Source organism: Molothrus aeneus, chromosome Z, assembly GCF_037042795.1.
Source record: "Molothrus aeneus isolate 106 chromosome Z, BPBGC_Maene_1.0, whole genome shotgun sequence".
Classification (NCBI taxonomy): domain Eukaryota; kingdom Metazoa; phylum Chordata; class Aves; order Passeriformes; family Icteridae; genus Molothrus; species Molothrus aeneus.
The window spans coordinates 18643279-18668043 of NC_089680.1; the positions used below are offsets into that span (position 1 = coordinate 18643279).

General features: G+C 39.7%; 2 protein-coding genes across 2 annotated transcripts in view; both read left to right on the forward strand.

Annotated features, from left to right (window-relative positions):
- The first annotated feature begins 729 nt into the window (after nt 1-729).
- On the forward strand, nt 730-7884 carry QNG1 (Q-nucleotide N-glycosylase 1). The gene is made up of 4 exons (XM_066569032.1): nt 730-1170; nt 2162-2421; nt 5771-5966; nt 7177-7884. Exons 1-4 carry the CDS (start codon nt 834-836, stop codon nt 7407-7409), a joined length of 1026 nt encoding a protein of 341 aa, XP_066425129.1. The 5' UTR covers nt 730-833; the 3' UTR covers nt 7410-7884.
- An 834-nt stretch (nt 7885-8718) lies between these two features.
- The window catches only part of KIF27 (kinesin family member 27), a 29390-nt gene continuing 13343 nt past the window's right edge, over nt 8719-24765 (forward strand). Inside the window, exons 1-5 of the mRNA XM_066568935.1 lie at nt 8719-8795; nt 10161-10555; nt 12571-12771; nt 14146-15074; nt 21889-22032. Coding sequence (XP_066425032.1) covers nt 10258-10555; nt 12571-12771; nt 14146-15074; nt 21889-22032 — 1572 coding nt within the window. The 5' untranslated portion in view covers nt 8719-8795; nt 10161-10257. The remainder of the gene's footprint in view (nt 8796-10160; nt 10556-12570; nt 12772-14145; nt 15075-21888; nt 22033-24765) is intronic.

Sequence of the window (24765 nt, forward strand, 5' to 3'; positions counted from 1 at the left end):
GGTGTGTGGCACATAGAGATATGATGGATCCAGACTAAGTGAAGATTATTTTATTGTCTTTGGTTGGTTGGTTGGTTTGTGGTGTCTCCCCCTCCTCCCCCAATTTGTGGTTGATGAACTTGGCCTTTTTAATACAGCTGCTCTTTAAAATAGCATGGTAAAGGCGAGGAGCCTGAAATGTTATGCATAAGGCTGGCTCCCTTGGCAAAGTGATACTGAATTCTGTAGAAGGAAATGCCATCACTCTGGTTAAGTCAGTGGGAAGTCAGCCAGCTTGGTACCTAAATTCTAGAGTCTGCAATGGAAGCTAAGGTTTTGGGCAAAATGCAAGTTAACTAAAACAGGCTCAATTTCTCTGGGTGCTTCCAACTTGTGTATGTATTCAAAAGGGGTTTTGGACCGTCTTTCGTGGGGTGCTTTTCTGTTTTGATCGAGAAAAAGAGCTCAACAACTCAACAGCACATTTTTGTTCGTTCCTCAGTCAGGTTTTTTTTCTTTTTATCCGACTCTTTTTCAACGATTGGAATCTTCCGGAAAACTTCGCTGCTATGAAGCTGGGTCTGCCCACCGCTCGCGCCTGGCGGGATTTCACGGGGCTACTCTCAACATGAGCGCGCCGGCCCAAGCGCTCCCGGGCCTGGCCTCCGTGCTCGGCCCCGCCCCCGAGCACCGCCCGGGCCCCGCCTCCGCCCGCGCCTGCGCGCAGCGGCAGCACCGGGGAGCGGGGCGGGGAGCAGGGCGGAGCCGAGCAGCCGGAGCCGCTGCGCGGGCGCGCCCCGCGGGAAGCGCGGCGGAGAGACTGACCTCGGCAGTGTGCGTGTTTCCTGCCAAGCATGGAGGTGTTCCCGTCCCCCCTGGAGTCCGCCAAGTTCATAGCCGAGCACAGCAAAGATGTCTCCGTGGACGAGGAGGGAGCGCGACGGGTGGCGGAGAGCCTGTTCGACAAAGCCGCGGCAGCGGAGTTCGGGGTGGCGGGGTGGAAAAGCCTACACGAACTGAACCCCCGGTCCGCCGACAAGGAGGCTGTAGACTGGGTGTTCCTGGTGGACACCCTCAACTTCTCCTTCTGGTCCGAGCAGGAGGAGCGCAAGTACCTTGTGAAGTACAAGGATAAAACCTACAGCGGCTACTGGTCGCTGTGCGCCGCCGTCAATAGAGCCCTGGACGACGGTCAGTGAGCGCCGGGGAAGCGTGGCCGGGCCGGGGCTGCGGGCGGGGGGCGTCGGAAGCCGAGCGTCGTGTATTAAATGAAAGCGGCGCCTCGGAACTGGGACACGCTCTTGGGAACTGCTGCTCCCCGTGTCAGTAGCTGTGTGTGTGCAGGCGTCCCGTTGAGCTTGGGGAAGGGAACCAGAAGTGCTTTCAAAATACCCTTGTACTGAAACTACCTAACTCTTGGCTGTATTTCTTCCATTCAAGAGACTTTAAGGATTGCCAGGAGTCAGCTGTGCGTGACTTGGGTTATTTCACATGTGCTCTTAAGTTGCGTATTTCCATGGCAAATGAATAAATGAGGCATAAAGTGAGAATCCTCTGGACTAATCAAATGCCAGTGTCTAAAGTAAATCTGAAAACCCATGTGCCCCTCAAACCAGTATTTTAAAACCAGTATTTTAAAGTTTCGTATTTAAACCCAGTACTTTAGCACTCACTCTTTTTGCTGTTCTCAGAAAAAAAACCCAGCCGTTAGTAGACACAGATGAAGGTTTTAATTAATTTTCTGCGTAGTTATTTAGCAAATTAAGGGGGTATTAGCATTAAGACGCTTTTTGTAAATGCACAGCATGATTAGGATTCATGGGAAAACAGGCCTATTCTGACTAAACTAGCTATATACTGACTATATTTGCTAGTGTGCTATGTAAACATCACACTTAAAATATGAAAATTAAGCAGTTGGGGAAATTACATACAAAAAGTAACAACAGTTCTGTGGTTGTATATTGGAAGTTTGCTGTAGAAGAAAACATTTTATGCACTCATAAATTTAATTGTGAGCAGCTCTGTGGATGCGGTTATTGCTGAAAGCAAAGGTGGGTTTAAGAGTTGATGGACTTCTTAGATCTTTCTATAGAAGTTCTTTCCTTTAGCAGACCACTGCACTAGGTCTATATGTTATGTTATGTGATAGCCTAAATATCTTATTTTCACTTTTCTGAAGGAATACCTATCACCAGTGCGTCCTATTTTGCCACCATGACGGTTGACCAGGTTAGGCACGTATTTCGCTCTGACACAGAAGTGCCTTTGCCCTTGATTGAAGAAAGACACCGGGTGCTGAATGAAAGTGGAATAGTTCTGTTAGAGAAGTTTGGAGGATCCTTCCTCACCTGCGTTAAAATGAGTGAGAAGAGTGCTCAGAAACTGCTACATCTCATACTGGAAAATTTTCCTTCTTACAGAGATGAAGCTGTATTTGAGGTAAGCTAATTCTAAAGCTCTGGAAAAAAAAATCCTTCTATTTAGTAACAGTAAAAGACACTTGATAGTCCACAACTAGTCAGGACAAGAGTCCTTTTCTTTTTCCCACCAGAGGAGTACCTTTTTCTCATATGCTGTCTCTTTATCACTTTACTCTAATTTATTTTGGTATACTCTGAGTTCCCAGTTAGATCACACTTCCTTTGTACTCCTTAAAAATGCATAGTATTTGAGATAATTCCTGCCTGAAAAATGGGAATCCTTAACCTTCCTCCCACCATCTTGTTTTTCTTTTACCTTAAGGGTCTCTGCAGCTAATGAAGGAAGTGAAACTCTGGTAGAATTAATGCACAGCTACTGAGACTCCACCCTCTAACAGCTGTTGATTCAACAGGCATTGCTCAAATCACTATAGATTAGAAGTAACCCACATTTTTACAAATTTTGACAGTATACTGAAGCATTTACTGAAAGAAACTGATGGGAATTAAGCAGGGATCATATGATATTTTGTCTCCCAGTTTTCACCTATACAGGCATGGTTTTCATTTAGCACCTGTGACTTATGTAGCAGCTCGTGTGCTCAGTTGCATGTGAAGTAGTACTCTGCTGTTACATCATTAAATCGAGAAGACTTTGTTAGTGACAGTACAGCCTATACTACTGGTCTGTGCAGTCTTTTCAGCTTCTTGGAATACCAGTCACTGAAGCTTTGACCCTATTGCATTTATTGCCCTTCAGTAGGAGGTGTCATTTTATTTTCTTCTGTCTCCTGCTGTGAAGCGAAATATATTTACATAAAAAATCAGAGGTTCTTTTGAATTAATCTTTGAAGCTACTGGTTTTGTTTATTTGGGTTTTTTTAACATAAAAGTATTTTTTGACAATTTTTATGATCAAAAAGGGAATATTTTCTAAGTAAAGTGATATTTTCTTATCTTTATAGTGACTGTATTCACTGATGTTATATCTTTCATGAGATGATGATGAGTGCTTTATAAAGCAAGCCTCCTTAAAAGCAGCAGCAGACTACAGAATGAAAAGCTGTTCCCTAAATGATCTCAGACCGTAAGCACTGACTTAGTAATAAAGCCTGTTGCATGAATATGGAAGCTTTTTTCTGCTTTCACTAAGCAAGATATGTATTTTGAAGTGGTGACATGGATCATTATTTTTATGGCAGCAGGTTGAGCTCTCACAAGTAAGACTTCTAAAGGGTTAGGAGGGAACTGGAAAGATGGTGAAATATCCAACAGTAAACCAGTGCTTTTCAGTAACTCTCCAAAGGAGAAATAGATATAAGTTAAGTCATACATTAGAATCATACTATCAGACTGCTACAGCTGACCTTCTAGGGAAGCTTTTAAAATTAGCACAATTATTTGACTGTATGTTTTTCCAAATACATATACAAAATACTTTTAATAATTACATATGTAATCCTAGAAATTGCCAGCGTTAGTTTTCCTGAAAAAGAAAATGCAAACCAAGACCAAAATCTCCAAAACATTTTTTTCTCTTTGGTGGATAATTCATATTTAGATGCTGTGCTGCATTTGATTCTCAACAGCAGTTTCAGTTTTAGACTATATTGTACTCATATATCAGGGTTTTTGTGTTCTGACAGAGACTTAGTGGAGTCCTTTTTGATCTTCCCCTATATTGCATGTTTTCATCTTTTACTTACCATCCATCTCCGGGAACTGAGGTTGTAAAATTCTCATAATCCTATTCTTTGCTTTTTTTTTTTTAATTGCTGTGCTATCACATTTTTCTCTTTGCCAACACAATACTTCTCCTTTCTTTTAATGCCAGTAGGTCATAATTAGGTATATTCCTTAATATTAGCACATTGTACTGCAGAGAAGATGCAAATGTTCCTGTACATGGTACTGTTTCCTGAAAGGCAAAGTGTTGCAGAAAAAAAGATAAAAGAGATATAGTTGTATTGCCATGTTGAAAAAAGTTCCATTTTTGATAAATTGAACTATCTTTACAATCTTTCACAGACAGAATCAGAGACTAGGTAAGGGTTTAAAGGACTATACCATAAGTGGGTCCAACCTCCCTGCTCAAGCAGGGTCATCCCCAGAGCACATGGTACACGATTGTGTCCAGACAGTTCATGTGCATTTCCCAGGAGGGAGACTCCACAATCTCTCTAAACAATCTGTGCCAGTGCAGTCACTTGCACAGTAAAGAAGTTTTTAAGTTCTTCCAATTTGACATGTAGTATCATCCACCTAGTGATTTTCCCTGCTTTCTGATAAATAGTGGGAAAATTTACTCAAAATGCTTCATAGTCCTTTTCACATTGAGATTTTTTGTATAAACTTAATGTGTTCTGTACAACAACAAAGTTAACAATGAAACAATGAAATTATAAATTTATCTGCTCAGCCATGAGTCCCAATATTTTTTTCCTAATTAAGCTACAGCATGAAATGAAAAGTCCGTTCTAATTCCACCTTCCTCTTGTGAAATGGTGTGGTACTAGAGACAATCAGTACTTTACTACTGGAAAATTCCTAATGCTATGAAAGAATGACACTCTTGCTTTGGGACATAGGAGCTATGATAAAATTTGGTCTGTTAATTATTTACTTCTTGTTACCACTTCTCGTGTGATGTTTAAGGTGGTGTTTTGTTGTTTAAGGTACAAAATCATGTATGTTCTCTAGAAGAAAGTTTGTGCATCTATGTCAAGTATAGAATGAGGCATATGGAAGGCAGGAGTTTTGAGGATGTTTTGGAAGTTGTTCTATGAAATGTAGTTGAACTTCCCAGTATTTCTGGAGAATATCATTCAAGGACAAAAAATCTGATTTGCTGTCAGGAATAGTTACAGCATCTTGGCAGTAAACAAAGAGGAGCATTCACTAAGTTTTCGCCAGAATTCTATTTCTTTAAGAATAAAGATAAATGGATTAACAAAATGTTTTAATTGTCTAGTACAATACATGCCTATTATGCCTCTCTTGTCAAATTAAAAGGTTGGATGTACTGTAGAGTTTCTGAAAATTAATGTTGCTGTTGTTCAACTACAGTGTTTACCAAGTGGCAGTAAACAACTGTGAATGTGTTCTGAGATCCAGGCATATTCTAAACAATTTTTATTTGCTGCAGTAACTTTTATTATGTTACTCATTTATTTCAGTTTATTTATGAGCATTCCACATAATCCATGTTTGCAGTTTGATATTGTTTAGATTTCAAGATATTTAAGAGTGTTGCAGTTTTATTCTGTTCTAGTTAACTAATGTTTGCTTAACAATATGAAATGGTTAATGTGTTATTTGCTCTATTTATTGATCAGGCACTTAAACAATCCATAAATTTCTTTCTTTAGAAAAAGAAGGTGTCTTTCTACAAACGGGCACAAATACTTGTGGCTGACACATGGAGTGTTTTAGAAGGCAAAGGAGATGGCGCTTTTGATGATATATCCAGTCTGACAATATTTGCTGACTACAGAATTCCACAAGTTCTTGTTCACTTAAAAGCAATGAAGTATTCTGAAAAATTAATGAAGAAACTACGTGAAGGTTTGTCCTTGCGAATATCAAGTAATCTTACTGCTCGATATTGTAGACTAAAGCTAGTTCTAAAATGTAATATGTTGTCCATGTAAGGGTTATGTGTCACTTTTTTCCCTCCAGGGATTTCTTAGGTACTGGAAGGAACTTTATCTCTAACCATGATCTTGGGTGAGATGTCAAGGTTACTTTTTTTATAAAGACCTAACTGTTTTGTGGATTAAACATTGATAAGGGAGGGATTAAAGAGATTCAAAGATAATTTGAGTTTCTGAATGAATTTCTGAAAAGCTGCTGTTGTAAAACCACTTTTCAGAATAAGAATAGTTAGAATTTTTGAAGTTTACATAAAATAAACAATGATTTTTGTCATTAATTCAAATTTGTAAAAGCATGGGAATTCCTCTGAACTGCTAGTTAATAAGCGAAGTAGTAATAATAATAATAATAATAGTATATTATTATAATTATAACATATATATAGGATTTAGTTTTTTAAGCATGGTTTCATCTTCCCAATACCTACTAACCATGAATTTTAGTGAATAAAAATAAGCCAATCTCTTTTGCACTGCAAAATGACTGTCTTTAGATGTAGAAGTGCTATTATGCAATTTCAGAAATACTCGGGAAGATAAACAGATTAATGCAGTCGCCCATGAACTTTAAAAGAATGGCCGTACATGTATTTATCTCTTTATGCATATCTATATAACTAAATAGACCTCACAGACATTCTATCCTTCCATGAATCCTAATGAAAAGATTCCCGTTTAAACAATTCCACTGTTTCTCTTTACATTCAGTTCCTTTGGGGGGTTGTTTGTTTTCAATTTTAAAATCTAAGTCTTCAGTCATCCTGGTAGAAAATACACTATGAAGTATAATAATTATATACTAAAAAGAATACTATAATAAAAGACTATTTTTTTTTGTCTCTGTAAGCAAAGAAATAATCATATGATTTGCAGTACACACTGCTCCTAAAGCAGTTCCTTAGAATACAGGCTGTTGCTTGAATTGAATGGGAAGGAAGCTTCTAAGTGCAATATAGTAAAATTAAAGTAACCATTAGAAAATGTGTAGCAACACTGTTAACAGTTGCTGGGTAAGTCGTGAGAACTAGAACCCTAGAACAGAATAAATGTGAAGGGGAAAAAAATTCACTTGGCCTCCTGTCTGCTCCGTATAAATGGATTGCTGTCTCTTGTGTCTGCAGGAACACTTTTCCAATCTGGAGACAAAGAAGAGGTAGAGATCCGTGGCTGTTCTATTTGGTGTTGTGCATTGATTTGTAAGCACCTTCAGGAGCTCTATCAGAAGAAGGGTCAGGATATGCATGAAAAAATCAATGCAGTTTTACTCGATTATTATCTTTGGGATTATGCCAGAGATCACAGGGCAGAGATGAAAGATATCCCGTTCCACCGAGTACGGTGTATATATTACTAAGTCCAATCCAACAGCTCTTGTATTGCTGCCTTATCTTTTGAACTTGCTTTTTCATATGGTGATTTGTCATGCACTAATTTGGAACTGTTAAATCAAATGCTTGTTTTCTAGTGATGTAGTAACAATGGACCTTTTTTTCCGCATTGTTTTATTATGTTTTTATTACCTTTTTTTTAATCTTTTGCTTGCCCTGATTGGAATTAACAGTGTAAACTTTGCAGGCAACTGATGTTAAGGTAGGGTTTATTACTCCTGCTTTGACCTTTGTATTGGTGTACGTGGCTACCTGTGTGCACAGCCAGATGTGTGTGCAGATCCTGTGGTGTACCTTGGTGTACCTCAGCCCCTCCCTGTTCCTGCCTGTCCCCTGTCATACCTGCACAGAGGTGGCAGGTGCCTGGCAGATGTTTTACTGCTCAGAGATGGAAGTGTAACCCGTCCAGTTGTCCAATAAACAATGCGGTGACAGACGTGCCATGGGGGTGTGTCTGTGTTTTTACTGCTAGGGGTGAGATGGCGGGGCTCAGTCCATGCAGTGAGGGAGGTGGGAAGGGAGGGGAGGAATCACAGAATCACATAGGTTGGAAAAGATCTCTGGGATCATCAAGTCCAACCCGTGACCGAACACGAGTTTGTCTGCCAGTGAGTGCCATGTCCAGTCTTTCCTTAAACATCTCCAAGGACTGTGATTCCATCACCTGACTAGGCAGCCTGTTCCAATATTTAATCACCCTTTTTGTGAAGAAATTTTTCCGGATGTCCAACCTGAACCTTCTCTATCACAGCTTGAAGCTATTTCCTTTTGTACTGGCACCTGTTGCCTGTGAGGAGAGGCTGAACGCCATCTTGCTACTCCTACCTTTCAGGCAGTTGTAGAGAGCAGTAAGGTCACCCTGAGCGTCCTCCAGGCTGAACAGCCCCAGCTCTCTCAGCCGCTCCTAACACCACTTGTGCTCCAGACCCTTCCCCAGCTCCGCTGCGCTTCTCTGGACACACACACCTCACCGTCCTTCCCGCACAGAGGGGCCGAGTCCCGCACAGAGGGGCAGGGCGGGAAGAAGGGCCGGGGCTCGCGCCGGTCCCGCCGCTGGGGGCGCTGTGCGCGCGGCGGGCGGCCGGCATGGCGGCCGTTGCCTAGCGAGGGTCGCAAACAGCGCGGGCCGCTCGCCGCCGCCTGCCCTCGCTGCGGCCCGGGCCCACGGCACGGCACGGCACGGCACGGCAGGGCACGGCACGGCACGGCACGGCGGCCTCTGCGGCGTTCCAGCGGCTCCCGACCCTCACGCGTGATACGATCCCGGCCGCTCCTTAGGTTTGGAGGCGTTGCAAACACGGAAAATCCGCTGGGCCGCACGCAGAACATCCCTGCAAGAGAAAAGGTTGCCTGTATGTTTGCCTCTGCCCTGTGGCAGCCGCGGGCGTCGACACCCGAGTGTCTCTCTTGCCTTGATGTTTTAGGAATGTTTCATATTCCCACGTTCTTTTACAAAGTAGATTCTTAGGAAATACGGTTTCCCTGCCACACCCGGGACATGGTTTGTTTTTTGTTTGTTTAGGAATATAACTTTAAAAAGAGAGTAAGAAATGTTGGCACTTAAGAGCAGCACTTGCTAGGGGGCAAAAAAATAATGCACCCAGATAACTAAACTCAGTTATCAATCAAAACGTGTTTTCAATCTGTAGTTAGTACGTTTATGTATCTGTTTCTGATTGGCCATGTCCCTAATGATACAAGTCATTCTCATGCTTTGTTTATTTGTTCTTGTGCTCAGTCAATAAAATGAGGCTTTTCTTTTTTCAAAGTTCAGCCAAATCTACAAATTAAAAGGAGTAAAATGAAATGCAAAAGCTCTTCTCTTCACTGCCATGAGATAATACTGTTTTAAGCTATTAGTTTTCAACAAACTTGAATTTTGGGAGCTTAGATGATTTCTGCCAGTTCAGTAATGCAGCTTTCTTGAAGACAATGTGTGTGAGAGCACAAAGTTCAACAAACTTTACCTTTCATGACAAAAATTCTCAGAGTTAGCAACAACAACAGAAAATATGTGTGTGGGATCCCATGCAGATTTTTGAATTCTAGTGAAAAATAGCTATAAAGAAAGGCAATTCCTTAATATTTACAAGTGTGCTACTGTACAATGCCTATGCTGTAAGAATGAATATGCACCAGGCAGTATAAGGAACCATGCATGTTAAAATTATAATTATTAATTTAATAATTACATATGTGCCTAAAGTTTCAGATCAAAATCGGAGGAATGTTCTACATGTAGTAAATAGATACATTTAAAACCACACTTCCTTGTGCTTGTTGAGTTAGAAATGTTTGATGCTTAATAAGTGGAAGAGGGTATGTATATACAACTTTTGGAGAAAAAGGTTTTGTTTGACTGATTTGGGTTGCCTATGCAATATGAATGCAGGAACAGGAAAATGAGAGGATCCATTGTAAGCCTTTGCTTTACCAATAGTGTTTATTAAAACTCTTGCAATATTGTTGCTTTGTATGACTGTGTTATATTCAAATAGGAAATCAGGCAACTTTCAGACTTAAGTCTGCTAACCTGGAAATAAATAGTTGCAAAAATAATTTATTAATTTATTATATAGTTATTAATAGAGCTGCATTTATATCAGGTAGTTTTCAAGATTGTAATATTGCTTACATGTTCCTTAGGAAATCTCAGCTTTTCACTTCAGGAGATACATTCTTTTGTATTATATAACATGGAAAACTTTTTTTCTTAGTTGCAGACAGCTGTGAATGAAGTGAACAGAGCTGTGGTAACAGATTTCTTCTTGACTATGTGAATACTGAGTGGCAAGCACAGTGGTGGAGTCTGGCATGGAGGAGATCCCAGTTAAAGTTGCAGTCCGAGTCAGACCTCTGCTTTCCAAAGAAATACTTCATAACCACCAAGTGTGTGTCAGATTAGTGCCAAATGCTAAACAAATTATCATTGGAAAGGACCATGTCTTCACTTTTGATTTTGTATTTGGCAAAAACTCAACCCAAGAAGAAGTTTATGCTGTTTGTATTAAGCCTCTTCTAGTGTCTCTGACTGAAGGATACAATGCTACAGTGTTTGCCTATGGACAGACTGGTTCTGGGAAGACTTACACCATCGGTGGTGACCACATTGGTAGGTTATAGAAAGGTTTTTGGTTTATGGAAATTTTTTTAATTGGTAAAGAGTGCATCTATGCAAGTTAAATATTTATAACATAGCAGATAATGCTGCATAATTTTAAGGACCAAGGCAAAAACCTGTAGTAAAAAAGCCCCAAGCTTCCAAAGTTTATGTGATAATTAAGGTTCTAAAAACTTCTCCATAAATTAGACTATACCAAAAATATATAAGAAAAACACAATTTGTTAAGTGTTCTTTCACATTCCACATTTTAACATGCAGTTTATATTAGAACTTTTTTTTCTGAGATATAGTGGTTTTGAAAATTTTTACTACATTTATCTTACCTTGCAAATGTCTTCATTAGGCACTTAATTGTTTACTTGCTCATTCTGTGTTGGATTTGTTTGCTTTTTTGGGGCTTTTGAGAGAAATTTCTGTGGCATCTGAGAAATTTATGCTTTAATTCTTCCAAATTGATATAAATAGAGTATTGTAAATATCTTGGTAGAGTCTTCCTTTTATTTAGAATCATAGGATCACTGAACTGTGTAGGTTTGAAAAGACCCCTAAGATCTTAAAGTCCAACCATTAACCCTCCATTTCCAGGTCCACAACTAGGCCCATTCCATTGGTTGACCACCAGTGAAGAAATTCTTCCTAATATCAAATCTAAACCTCCTCCCCAGGTGCAGCCTGAGGTCATTTTTTTCTTGTGCTGTCACTTTTTACGTGGGAGAGGAGACTGACCCCCCTCCCCCAGTTACACCCTCCTGTCAGATGGTAGTAGAGAGCACTACGGTCTATCCTGGGTCTGCTTTTCTCCAGCTTAAACAACCCCAGCTCCCTCATCTGCTCCTCCAGACCCTGCCTCAGTTCTGTTGCCCTTCTTTGGACACACTCCAGCTCCTCAATGTCCTTACAGTGGTGGGCCCAGAACTGAATACGACACTGGAGGTGTAACCTCGCCAGTGCCCAGCACAGGGGGACAATCACTGCCCTGGTCCTGCTGGCCACGCAACTGCTGGTACTCCTCAGGATGCCATTGGCCTTCTTGGCCACCTGGGCACATGGCTGACCTGTGATCAGCTGCTGTCAACCAGCACCCACAGGTCCCTTCTGGCTGAGCATCTTTCCAGCCACTCTGCCCCCACCCAACCTGTGGTGCTTAAGGGGATTTTTGTGCCTCAAGGGCAGGACCCCACAGCTGGCTTTGTTGAACCTCATACCACTGGCCTCTTCTGCTTATTGTTGTAGTGTTATCACTTCTATTCCCTTCACTAGTAGTTATTTAATGTTCCTATAAATATCGTTGCTAGCTAAATTGTTTTGGTAGTAGATGTCACAGTCTAAGGATGATCATAGCTCTGCAATTACAACCTTTTAGTTTAATGAATATATTTACTAAATTAATACTTAGATGTGAGCAACCCATTAGTCTTTTGGTAAAAGAGATTCTTTTTGTTGTCTCATAGGCAAACAGCTTCCATAGTTTTGGATAAAGAGCACAGATGATTAATGGAAACATTGTCCTATGCTGACTATGTAAAGAAATGTAGAGTTTGGCACCAGTGTTCCATGTTTATGAAGAAATAGGAAATTACTGTTAATGTTGGTCATAAATCTTGTCTCGCTATGTTACTGATGATTTTGCTTTATATAAGTAGAATTTATAGTTTCTCAAACCCTTGAGATGTCATTGCTAACCATACTGAGTAGGGATAAAGAAGAAATCTGTACTCTGAGAAATACAGAAAAAAGCAGAATCCATATTTTTCATAACTTTCTTAACTATAAAATTATGTAATTTAAATCCTCATACTGGATTTGAATCCTAGTACTGGATGCAAACAAAACTTCTGACACACACAGGAGAAAAAATTACAAAAATCCTTGTGAACAAGGAGCTCTTCAGATTCCTTAGTGTGTTGCATACTAAATTTGCAGGCTTCTCTCAAATTTCAGTCTTTGTAATTTATGTTACAGAATGACTGCAGTTTTCTGTGACATTTGTGCTTATATTTTAGCATCAGTTGCAGTGGATGAAAGGGGCATAATCCCACGGGCTATTCAGGAATTATTTCATCATATTTCTGAACATCGTAATATTAACTTCCGTGTGAAAGTATCCTATATAGAGGTTTACAAGGAAGAACTTCGAGATTTGTTGGATTTGGAGACCTCTGTGAAATATCTACATATTCGAGAAGATGAGAAGGGAAATACAGGTAGGATTCCAGCTCTCAAATTTGGTGTTTTGTGTTTCAGTTTGTGTCCAAATTATTCTTGCTTTCTCTTGAAAGTGCTTATTCACTGCTAATGAATAAAAGGAAAAAAATTATTAAAGTTTCAGAATATAAGCTCAGTTCAGCTGTTTGGAAACAGTTTGGGGTTTAGATGCTTGTCAGCAATATAGATGTTCTATTATATGGATGGAAGTGGCAACAAATGATAAAGTAAATAACACAATTATTGTTTCTGCAAGTTCTGTCTAGAAACAAAATAGTATGTGATTATTCACTTGAATAAATATTTTAAGATTAAACCATTGCTTCTTCCTTCAAAATTACAATTGTTAAGTCAATTATATTGTAAATATCTGCTCCCCTTTTACAATTAAATGAGTGGAAGAGACCACTTCATTAAGAGAAGGGGAAGTAGATATTTTTAGAGGCTTTGAGATTAATACTTGCCCTGTAGGTATCCTGCTCACCCCATGAAAATGCTAGAAGAATCCACATCAGAGTTATTTTATTCTGAAAGTACCTAATCTGGTTTAGGTTTGGATTTTTTTTCTTTATATTCTAATTGTTTAGTCTAGTATTCTTAAACTGTTATATTAAGCTGTCATGGGTTTTTTGTCTGTAGCTGGGAGAAAGCACTAGTTCAGCACAAATCTTGCAGACAATATCGTTGCTTCAAAAGGATCCCTCGATACATTTTAAATTATTTATTTTCTTCAGTACAGTTAGAGTAATCTTCTTGTTCTAGGACGTTTTCCATTTCTCATTAAAAGAAAAATATGATAAAAAATATTATTAGTAAGAGTACTTGGTAGAAGTACACTTACACTTTATTAGATTACTAACATACCTGTCCCAAAGGCCCAACTATCTGCCCTATTCAGAATAGAAATTATTTTCTTAGTACAGGCTTGGAATAAGTTTTAGTAAAAACTTTATAGTTCTTAGTCTTTTTTTTTAACTGGCAGAATATCCTTTGAGCTGATTTTGCTCATATTTTTTCTAGGTAGCACCACACTGTAAATTGTAAAGGTAATGTGCAGTGTGCAATGTGTAAATGAGTTGTGTCTTATGTCTAAGATACTGTTTCAAATGTTATGGCACAATAGACCCCTACATTAAATATCTGCATGTTTCAGATGTGTTATACCTCATGCTTTGCACATATTGTATCTTCTATTTCTATGGCTATATGCCATGACTTCATAGGTAGGTCATAGCCATAGCAGGCTTGTATGTTTCTCTAATGCACTATTATAGGTATTGCTGTAAACTATTGCTGAAGAATTATGATTGTAAACTATTGCTATTTAGAATTTATTAAATTATTCTTACTTTCATCTGGTTTGTTGTTTGAAGTGATTGTCGGTGCTAAGGAATTCCAAGTAGAATGTGCAGATGAAGTAATAAGCCTGCTGGAAAGTGGCAATGCAGCTCGTCACACAGGCACAACACAGATGAATGAGCACTCTAGTCGATCTCATGCCATTTTTACCATCAGTATTCATCAGAAGCAGTCTGCAGAGTATCAGAATGCTGCACAGGATTCAATTGCTTCAAAGTTTCATTTTGTGGATTTGGCAGGATCAGAGAGGGTAGCAAAGACTGGAAATACTGGTGAGCGCTTCAAAGAATCAGTTCAGATCAATAGTGGTCTCTTGGCCTTGGGAAATGTCATCAGTGCCCTTGGAGACCCAAAAAGAAAAAGTGTACATATTCCATACAGAGATGCTAAAATCACTCGTATTCTGAAAGACTCCCTAGGAGGAAATGCCAAGACTGTTATGATAACATGTATAAGTCCATCCTCACTGGACTTTGATGAATCTTTAAATTCCCTCAAATATGCCAACAGAGCAAAAAACATTAGAAATAAACCAGTAGTAAATTACAACCCAGAAAAAGACCGAATTGATGAAATGGAACTTGAAATCAGATTGCTTCGGGAAGCTTTGCAGAGCCAGCAGGCCCGTAATCACCGGTTACATGACTTAAATGAAGAAAAAGCCCGTATCAGTTCACTTGAGGAGCAGCTCACTCGCCTTCAGGTTCAATATTTCAGTTACAGAAATTGTGTAGATGAAGCCTTACCTTTTCTGGTTGATTTGTATGATGATGTTAGCTTAAGAAGAAGTCAGCGGGACAGGTTGCAGAGCTGGATCACTATGGTACAGAAAGTAAGGAAGGAAGCTCTCACCATCCAGGAGGCTGACACAGGCACTGAGACCAGCCCAGTACCACATCACATTACAATACTTCAGCTGAAGAGGGAACTAAAGAAATGCCAGGTATTTAATTATAAGCTGTTTATTTAAATGACTAAGTAGAAAAGCAATCTGCCAAAATTTGAGCTATATTTTGAAAGATGGATAAAATTGTCACCTGTACTTAATTTGACAGTTAAATTTAATTTCCAGCTTTGTAGAATTTCCTTTGGCCAATCCCTGGGATGTAGGTGTTTTGTAATGGATGTTTGAATACACAATCAGTGACAACAGTCACAATGAGTTGAAGTAATGTTATATTTTCTCTAGTCAGTTTCAAGATGATTCTTGAGGCTGAGCTGTTTTATCTGTTAGATATTTGGTTTTCGCTATGCTAGTATGCTAGGTTTGGCTGAGATGAAGGTAGTTGTCTGTATAGCATCCCCGAGGGTGCTGTGTTTTACATTTGTGACGAATACGATTGTAATAAGACATTAATGTTTTTGCTCTTTCTGAATGGTGTTTTGTATAGTGACAGGCCTTCTGTTTTTCTGCCTGCACCCGCCCCCAGTAAATAGATCAGAGGATGCATGAATAGTTAGAGACACAAACATGAAACAAAGCAGATGACCTGAACTAATCAGAGAGATTTCATACCACATAATGTGATGCTCAGCAATAAAAAGGGAGAGGAGGAGGTTTAGGTAGACTTAGCTGTATTTTGCCCAGAACTGGCTCAGCATTAGTCAGCCTTGGGAGGTGGTAGGCAATAGCTTTTGCATCATCTCTTTTGTTTTATTTTCTTTCTCTCTTGCACTTCATCATCACTTACTGATCAGTTTCTATCTTGACTCACAAATTTTCTTGCTTTCACTTTCCCTTTGCTCTTCCTCTGTGCTCCTAGGAGATGGGGGTAGGGGGATCTGAAGAGATAGCTCTTGTGCTTAGCTACCTCCTTGGGTAACCCATAACAGTCTATTTTGGAACCCAACCTATGGCTCAAGGCTTTCAAGATAATAACATATTTGATTATAGTGTGCTAGAGTAAACTTATTAATGCCTGTTTGGTTAAGATGTTTAAGGACTGTTGCAGGTCATGAAGCTGCATATTTGCTTTGGGTGCTGATTTGTATGTGTCCTTGAATATTTAGATGCTTGATTCCTTTCTAGCTGTAAAACAGCCTCCAAGAATCATTAAGGACTATTTTGAGATTTTGCTATTTTTTTTGCTCTTTATCACTTGGTTTTCCTTTGCTTGGGAGTGCTATGACAAAACCACTGTCCATCAGCCTAATCTGGTACTTGGGTCTTACATTGTGGATGTCCCAGCACTCCAAGAACCACGTCATGAATAAAATCAGCAACTATACTTTTCCCCTCTTCTTCCCTGAGAGACATTTTGCAGAGAGAGGGGGAAAAGTGGTACCTATCCCTTCCTCTCCTCCAGAACAGTTTTTTATAGTTTTGATGTAGTAGCTTCTGAGTTCCTTCAGTATCCTTATGTAATCAGACTGTTCATACGAATGTGTTGTGATCCCAACATTGATTATTGCTCATAAGGTTAAACAGCTATTTGGGGTTGCCACATGATTTGAGCATGCCAGGAACATGCTCTAAGGAACATGATTGATCCCTGGCGTGTCAGTATGTCTGGGAGGAGATGGGCAGGAGCACAGGGCCATTGCTGCCCCTGACAGCTTGTGATTTCATATCTGAACAGGCTCATTAACCCCTCAAACTAATACATTATTTGAAGAAGTGAAGGTGAAACACAGTGACTTCTATAGCTGTGTTGGATGTGCCCCATGCCTATAAAGTCAGCGTCCAGTGCCCTTAGAAATGCAAGACGGTCTGGTCTAAAAGCCCACAAACAGGGTTGTAGTGGTCTGAGACTCAGAAGATGTCTTGGTCTGAGGCCACAGAGACACTAAACCAGAGACTGAACCCTCAAGTGTAATAGCTGACCTTAAGAAACAGTGGAAGCAGAGATCAAGTTAATAAGAGAAGAGGCAGCTCATACTCAGAGGAGGAGAGAGGAAGAATCAGAACAGGTAGCCTGTTCCACAGCAGGATAGGAAAGCAAAGAGACAAAAATCATGAGAGGCAGAAGCTACCTGGTCCCTATCCATGGTCTAGCTGCAAGATAATGTGTAAAGATTTTGCCTGACAAGATGAACTAATTGCTACCTGGTTGCTCCAGAGCTGGAATAGTAGGGCTAACAGTCTGGAACTAAAAGGTAGGGGAACACAGTAGGTAGGATTCTTTGCTAGAGATTGTGGAACTGACAGAGGGATTGGAAGAGGGTCAGCCACCTCCAGCTTCCAGAGGTGACTCCTATTGAGCATGAAGACAAAGTACTCTCTTAAGGAAGATATTGTCATCCAGTGAGGCATGTGGACTGCCACAGCGGAATATATTTAATTAGGGAATTAGAGGTGGTGGAGGTAATCTTCAGCGACATGGACAATAATCAGGCCTTGAAAGATCCAAACAATGTACAGTCCACACAATCTGAGTGTCTGAAATCTATACAGAACACACAGACATCATATGACAGCAACCTAGTAAGGCTGAATTAGGCTTACTCTGTGGTACCAACTTTGTATAGAACAGTTTGCCAGCCCTAGAGATTTACTGAAAATCTCTATTCCCTCTCCTTGATATGGGCCTACATCTCAGCTGTGGAAAGATTGTTACACAAGGTCTAGCAACTCAAAAGATAATGTGGATAATCTCTTTACCCCCTTGCTTGGGCAGGCCAGCATATTGGCTACCATGACCAGGAATTACTCTGCTTAAGGGAAAGGGAGCCATGGGCCCATGACAAATCCCACCCTACAGTTCTATCTGCATGACTGTGAAATGGATATGAGAAGTGGGGCGGTGCACCTATTTTGGTCCTGGAACTTTGCACATAAAGCAGTCTGTACATAAAGGGGGAAGAGGCAGTTTAAAAGGGTCTTCCAGGAAGATTACTGTTCCAGTTGCTGTCAACCAATTCCTGAGATGCAGTAGACCCCTTCCTCTTTCTGATACTGATTCAGTGGACTTACAGCTCTGTGGGTTTGAACCTCATGCTTCTACAATGTGTTACAATCTGCTCTATTCATAAAGGAGCAAAGAAAGAAAGAAAGAAAGAAAGAGAAGGAAGGAAAGGAGAAAAAGGAAGGAAAGGAGGGATAGGAAGAACGACAGAGAGATTAAGTAGAAACATACCACCCCTCCATGCGTCTTAATAATGTCTCATAGATCCTCTCCATCTGGTCTTCTTGGTGGTGAGGGTCCCCTGCCAAAAGCATAGTATCCAATGGATTAGCATACATTTGGGCCAAATGGGAATGCCCAGGTGCCTCTCCTGAGGGGGGGCCATGTTTGACACTGTCCCTTGAAAGACTTTGGGTCAGCTGCATCATTTTGTATCATGAACAGTCCTCTGGCACAGGGTCTCAGGAACCCTTCAGGGGGCCTTTGATGAACCTTGATGCCCCCTTAGCTCCCACTCATGCGAATGTCCCATAGATTTGATTTTCTGGGGTGGGGGGCCCCACAGCTGAGCTAACCTGCACAGTGGAGGATGCGTGTTCAATGCCTCTGACCAGAAGTTTTCACATGCACCCAAAACCCTCCTCCCCCACCCTTTGGTGGGAGGAATTTTCTTCAAACCTGGCAATAGACAAGCCTGGGGCCATGGCCTCCACCCTGAACCCACTGGGCTTGGGTCTTCGTGAATGCTCTCCCAGCCTTATCCATTACTTCCCAGGCCTGAGATGCTTTAACCAATTTTCTTTTTTTTTTTCACTTTTCTTCTCTCAAATAGCCTTAGTCACAGAAGGCTATTGAACTCACAGAGTTTCCATCGGGAGGCACATTCGCTCTGGGCTTTGGTGGTGCTGCTTCGTTGTACAGTTTTGCCATAACAGGCAAAAAATCATTATGACAATGTTTAAGCCATGAGTGATAACATTTCAGTCTCTGACACCATGGAAGGACTGTGCTGGTCTGTTGTAGGATCATACAAATATTCTTGTAGCATAACCTGGCTGTCTGTCCTGAGTGATCACTGTAACCAGACAGAACCCACATCATGGACTATATAAATTCAGTGGACATTTTATGGGTATTTTACAGGACTAGTCTATAGACTAAAGGAATGATATCTGTGCATGAGTCAAAGGATGAGAAGGGAAGAAAGGATGGTTAATAAGGTTGCATTGGATAGTGTGGGGCTTGAGCATGACATAAATGGTGTGGAGTATGAAGTGGGGGTTGTACTAAGTCTGGCCAAGATGGAGTTAATATTCTTCATAAATGCTTGCAGGGTGCAAGCAAATGTTTTACATTTCTGACTAGTACAATTCTGATAAAAGACCAGTGTTTTAGGTCTTGCTGCAGAATGTTTGCACAGCATCAACGGGCTGACTCTGTCTATGACACCAGTGAATAGATAGGCCGGTGTGCCCAGGGACAGGAGGAGCACAACCAGGCAGATGACCCAAGTCAACCAAAGAGATATTTCACATCATATGATGTACTCAGAAACTGAAAGGGGAAGGAGGGGGATTTAGTTATGTTAGCTGTCTTTTTGCGCAGGAGCTAATGGACATCAGTCTGCCCTTTGGAGGCAGAGAGTAATTGGTTTTGCATTAATTAACTACCTTTGTGTTATTTTCTCTGTTCTTTCACTTCACCTTCACTTACTGTACAATTTCTGTCTTGACCCACAAGTTTTCTTACTTTTACTCCTCCTTGGGACTGGGGGCTTGGAAGTGAGGGAGTGTACTTAGTTAGGTAAGTTAGTTTTCCTCTTAGTTAGGGGGAGAAAGAAGAGAAAGAGAGAGAGAAAGAGAGAAAGAGAGAGAGAAAGAGAGAAAGAGAGAAAGAGAGAAAGAGAGAAAGAGAGAAAGAGAACTTTCCTATCTCTTGGAAGTGTGTACTTAGGTGCATATCCTCAGCAGCTGTCCTGTGAACCCAGAAATTGTTTTGAATCTTGGGAAGATATTACTTCGTCAGAAGCATTACAGATATAATTACAATACAGATATTTTCAAAGCTATCAGTGAATTTACAGATAACCCAGGGACTAATTTTTACAAGTTGTGTCTCATATTATCTAATACTATGTATGTAATATGCTAGTCTGTCTAATATTACAAAGTTAGAGTCTCATCTCTTATCTCTTAGCAATTTCCTAAACTGTATTTCTTCAGCTATGGTCTCACAAAACCTCCTATATTTCCTTTTCCATTACTATGCCTTTAGCTAACAGAGTTTCTAAACTATTTGCAGATTTCTTTGTCTAATCACTTTCTAACATTTGCTTTTGTGTTAAACATCAACTTTTGCTTTTTGGTGACATCATACTTCTTTATGGTTTTCCAAATAAGGTGAAAACTTCAAAACATCTGGGAGTCTTAGCATGCAGATACACCATGAGGATCCTGTCATATCACTAGTGCTGATCAGCTGTTTCTCTCACAGTAGATAATAATCCTAGAGACGACCCATGGGGAGAAGAGCTCTCAGCCTTCTGAGAGCATGTCTCCTAACAGAACTGACACATGATCAAATAAATAATTCTTTTTGGAAACATCCCCATATACATTTAGGAAGTACTTATATTGGATGTGCTGAGTTAAAATGTTGACTGTGAACATCAAAAGAAAAGAAATGCAGGTTATTGTACAGTGAAAATCATCTCAAATCAAAATTAATAACAGATTTTATTTCTTAAAACAACTATACACCAGTTGGATTCTGAGTGAAGTTCTGATGCCAGACAAACACCTCAGAAAAACTAATTTGAGTTTTGTCACGTGTGGAAGGAGGCAGTGCTCCAATAAGTTAGAATTTTGTAACATCAACCCATTTTTAAGTTTGCTACCAAATTGATAAAGCTATAGATCATTGTCAGGCAATTGCATAAACAAATTTTGTCTTTTCTTTGTTCTCAAGAAATCTAAATCACAGCTTGTTTTCTTCCTTCTTGATTTTCTTCTGTGACTTGTTTGAAACCTCTGTTTCCCTGGTTCAAAACAGTGTAAAAGCTGAACTTAAACTTAGCTTGAACTCTCTTCCCCCAGGGAGTATGCCATCCACAGCCAAGTTAGAGGAAGGCTAAAATAAATGGGACACAACAGACTCCAGAGCAGGGTTTGCATATGGACAGATTTAATAACTAGTAGAGGACCTGTTCTTGTCTTTACATACACATTTCTTTGCTAGCAGCTATTGTTTCTTGGATAATGCTGTCTTGCATGATATTAAAATATTGAATTGGCTGTAGCTAACACCCAAACTCATTCATATGTCCACCACCAGGACTCTTGGAGAAAAAAATAGGAAGGGCAGGAATGAGAAGGTTTATGGGTTGATGTAATGTTTCAGTACTGTCTTTGGCTTCTGCAAGCTTTCTAGAAGACTAATAACATTTGGAAGCCTACATCCATCAGTATAAATTCATTCACAAGAACATATGAACAAGCATTCTTGTGTTTTCTTTAATCTTTAAACTGTTATCCAAGTTGCAGATTGAGGACAGCTGTTCTTATTTTTTCATTAGAGAAGTATATTAATCACAAGATGCTGTGATCTTGTAGCTACATATAACAGCATACTAAAGATAATAGTTGAATTTAATATATACTTCAATAAATTAGGTTTGGTTGTGAGTACATTATCGCCTTGGGAAGAATGAAACTTGTCAGAACAAAATCAATAGATGGAACAGAAGTGAAGAAATAGCTGCTAGAACTGCAGATAACCACTTAGACAATTTGCTATACATACTTCAAGACTTTGCAGTGCTGGTCATGTCTTTTAACAACAAATGAGGTTTTATTTTATTGTAGGAATAATAAAGTCCCTTTTGCCAAGCTGAACTTTTCTTTTATTATCTAGCAGGTACTAGTTATGGATGAAGAACTATTTAGCCAGAAGAATCATGAAGTGCAGATACTGCAGAATCAGATAAAGACATTACTACAAGAAAAGAAACAACAACAGGAACTTTTAAAGGAGGCTCAAGAAACACAAAGATTACAGGTATTTTCCCACTGGCACACATTTATCTGCATTGAACCATCCTTCTACCATGTGAATGCATTCAACAGTCCCTCAGAATTTTTTTTACTTATTACCAGTCAATACTGGGGACATTTTGTTTTAATTAGAGCTGTTTTACAGAATGAGTTGGGTGCTTCTAGTGGATGTATCACAGTAATATGATATCTGGAGACTGTATATGAACCTAGCTGTGCCAGGAGCCTCCTGAATAACTAGAAGTGAACCATTCATGCTCTCCATGCTTCCTGAAGCATAACACACAAGTCTCTCCCCAGATTTGTATCATTGTTAAGGAGTTTCAGGACAATTAATAGATTAGGATTTGAAAGATGATTTTAAGACTTTGAAAGATGCTTTAGAATTGAAAAACGACTATATGGATCCTATAGAATGCTTGAATTGAAAAGTTGTGTAGAAACTTATTTTGTTATAGCTTTATTAAGAGTTAGAGTATTGGCTCCTTTTGACTTTATAAGACAGAATTCCATCCTGATGTTCTGATCATTTACCATTAGAGAAAACTGAGTGACACAATGGAAAGTGAGGTAATGACAAAAATATCGCTTGCCTCTTTCCTTCCGTAGATCTTGAATTTGCTAATGAAATTACAGTGGCTAGTACGTGCATAACGTGCATCTAGAATAGTTAATATTCTGCTGGTGTTGCCAGACATGCAGATTACAGATAATTTATTATATGAATTTTTAAAAGAGAAAAGCATAAACATGGATAGCTAGTGCTCTTCTCCTTATCATACTTTTTCTCCTTTTTCCATTTCCTTTCTGATGGCTTGGGGAGAGTCAGTGCATTAAAGGTAAGTAAACTAGTCATGATCTTTTTCTTCCTTCTGTACTTTCTTTCTTTTCTGTCACTTCTGGCTAGATTTTTTTTTAGCCTGCACACCATAGTGTCAATTTACACTGTGATAATGCTTATATAAATTTTGGAGGATACAAGGTAGCTATCACAGTGTAGATAGAAGGTTCTTTCAGTTTCAGAGACAGGAAGGAAGCTTGAGAGCTTTCAGGCACCATTTTGGCATTTAGTTCACTAAACTGCCACTTCTGTTTAAAAACATACAATGTAAAGCAAGTGCTTCTGTCAAATTTTACATTGTGTTCACAGGCATATATAATTTAATGGTACATGATAGAATAAGGACTTCTAGAGTAGCAGGTATGAGGTAGGAGGTAATAAATGTTTATACACATATGTATTCATGCAATGGGTATTACACTGTGGAGTTGTATGTGCAATTTTATCAGGGACAAATAGTTTCGAGGTGGATCAGTTAGTTCTTAATATGATATTCATTATATATTCTATTTTCTATGGCATACGAATAATATGTATTGTATTCCAACACAATGTCAACTTGTAAAGCATTGTTTGTGTTTGGAAGGAACTTTCAATCTAAGACAACAACATAAAGAATGAATAAAAATGTGTTACTCAAAGTAGAAGAATGCAGAATGTATCGTGAGCTATATTTCAACTTCCCTGTTGTTGCTAGGCCAGATTTTAACCATATTCAAAAAGAGTCAAAAATGATAGAGTGAGTTGAATAATGGATATATTCTTGGCCTTATGGACGAATCAGTTTAGATAACATAAGTTATCTAAGTACTAAGTAAGTACTTTTGAACAATGTATGGAGAATGCTGTAGGAAAAGCAGTTAAGGTCTCCAAACTAGCATTATCAACAAACCTGAGGCTGGGTGGAAGAAAAAGTAGGAAGTGAACCTGGATCATGTACATGTTTAGTTTATTAATACAAGTAATCTTTTAAGTGGAATTGTACAAAGTGGAAGAGGAAGCCCATATACATGTTTAATTAATAAGACTCAGACCATAAGTTAATTTGAAAATATTTGTTTAATTCTCATTTTATTTCTCCATAAACATACATATAAAGCAAGCATGAGCTCCTAATTATGTCATCCACTTCTCACTAGATGCCTGGATAGGCTAACGTATCTAAACCAGGTGTGCTGAGAGAGAGATTTCAGGTCAGAGTCACAATTTAATAGAAAGGTTAATATAAATGTAGTGATACACATTAAAACTGGCTTAGACCCACAAAGTCAGATTACAACCTGCCATCCTATTGGCCAAGGTGGTGGTTGCAGTCCTATCAAGTGGTGATTGCAGTCCTGTTGAAGTGATGGTTGCGATCAAAAGTGGTGGTCCTGTGGAAGTTCTGGGCCTTGTCTGGATCTGTCCAGGTGTGATGGGGGTTCCAAGTTCCCAGTTATGTATAGTGAGGTTCAAGGAAGAGTATTCAGCACCTCTCCCAGGGTGGACAGTTGCACAATGGGAATGATGTAATCCTGAAAGTCATAGGATATTTTTGGGAATCCTTGGTGGTCTAAGTTGTTACAGCTGTCCATTATGGTGGTGCTGGTGAGCCATTATGGGCCATTGGCAGAGGTGACCCCCTCAGGATGAGGGGGGGGGGTCATCGGTGGGACTGTGCTGGTGTTTCCCCAGAAGGAGTTAGCACTGCAGTCATTTGTGAAGAAAAAGAAACACTCCACTCCTCAGAGGGTTTGGCTCTTCTCCCTTATCTCATTTAACACCCAGCTTGTAGCCTGAGGTGTCAGCTGGTGAACTGCTGGGCATCTACTGCAAACGACCCATCATTAACAGTTTGTCAGAAATGACATAGAATACTCAATTCGGTTACACCCCACACTGGCACTCTCTCTGCAA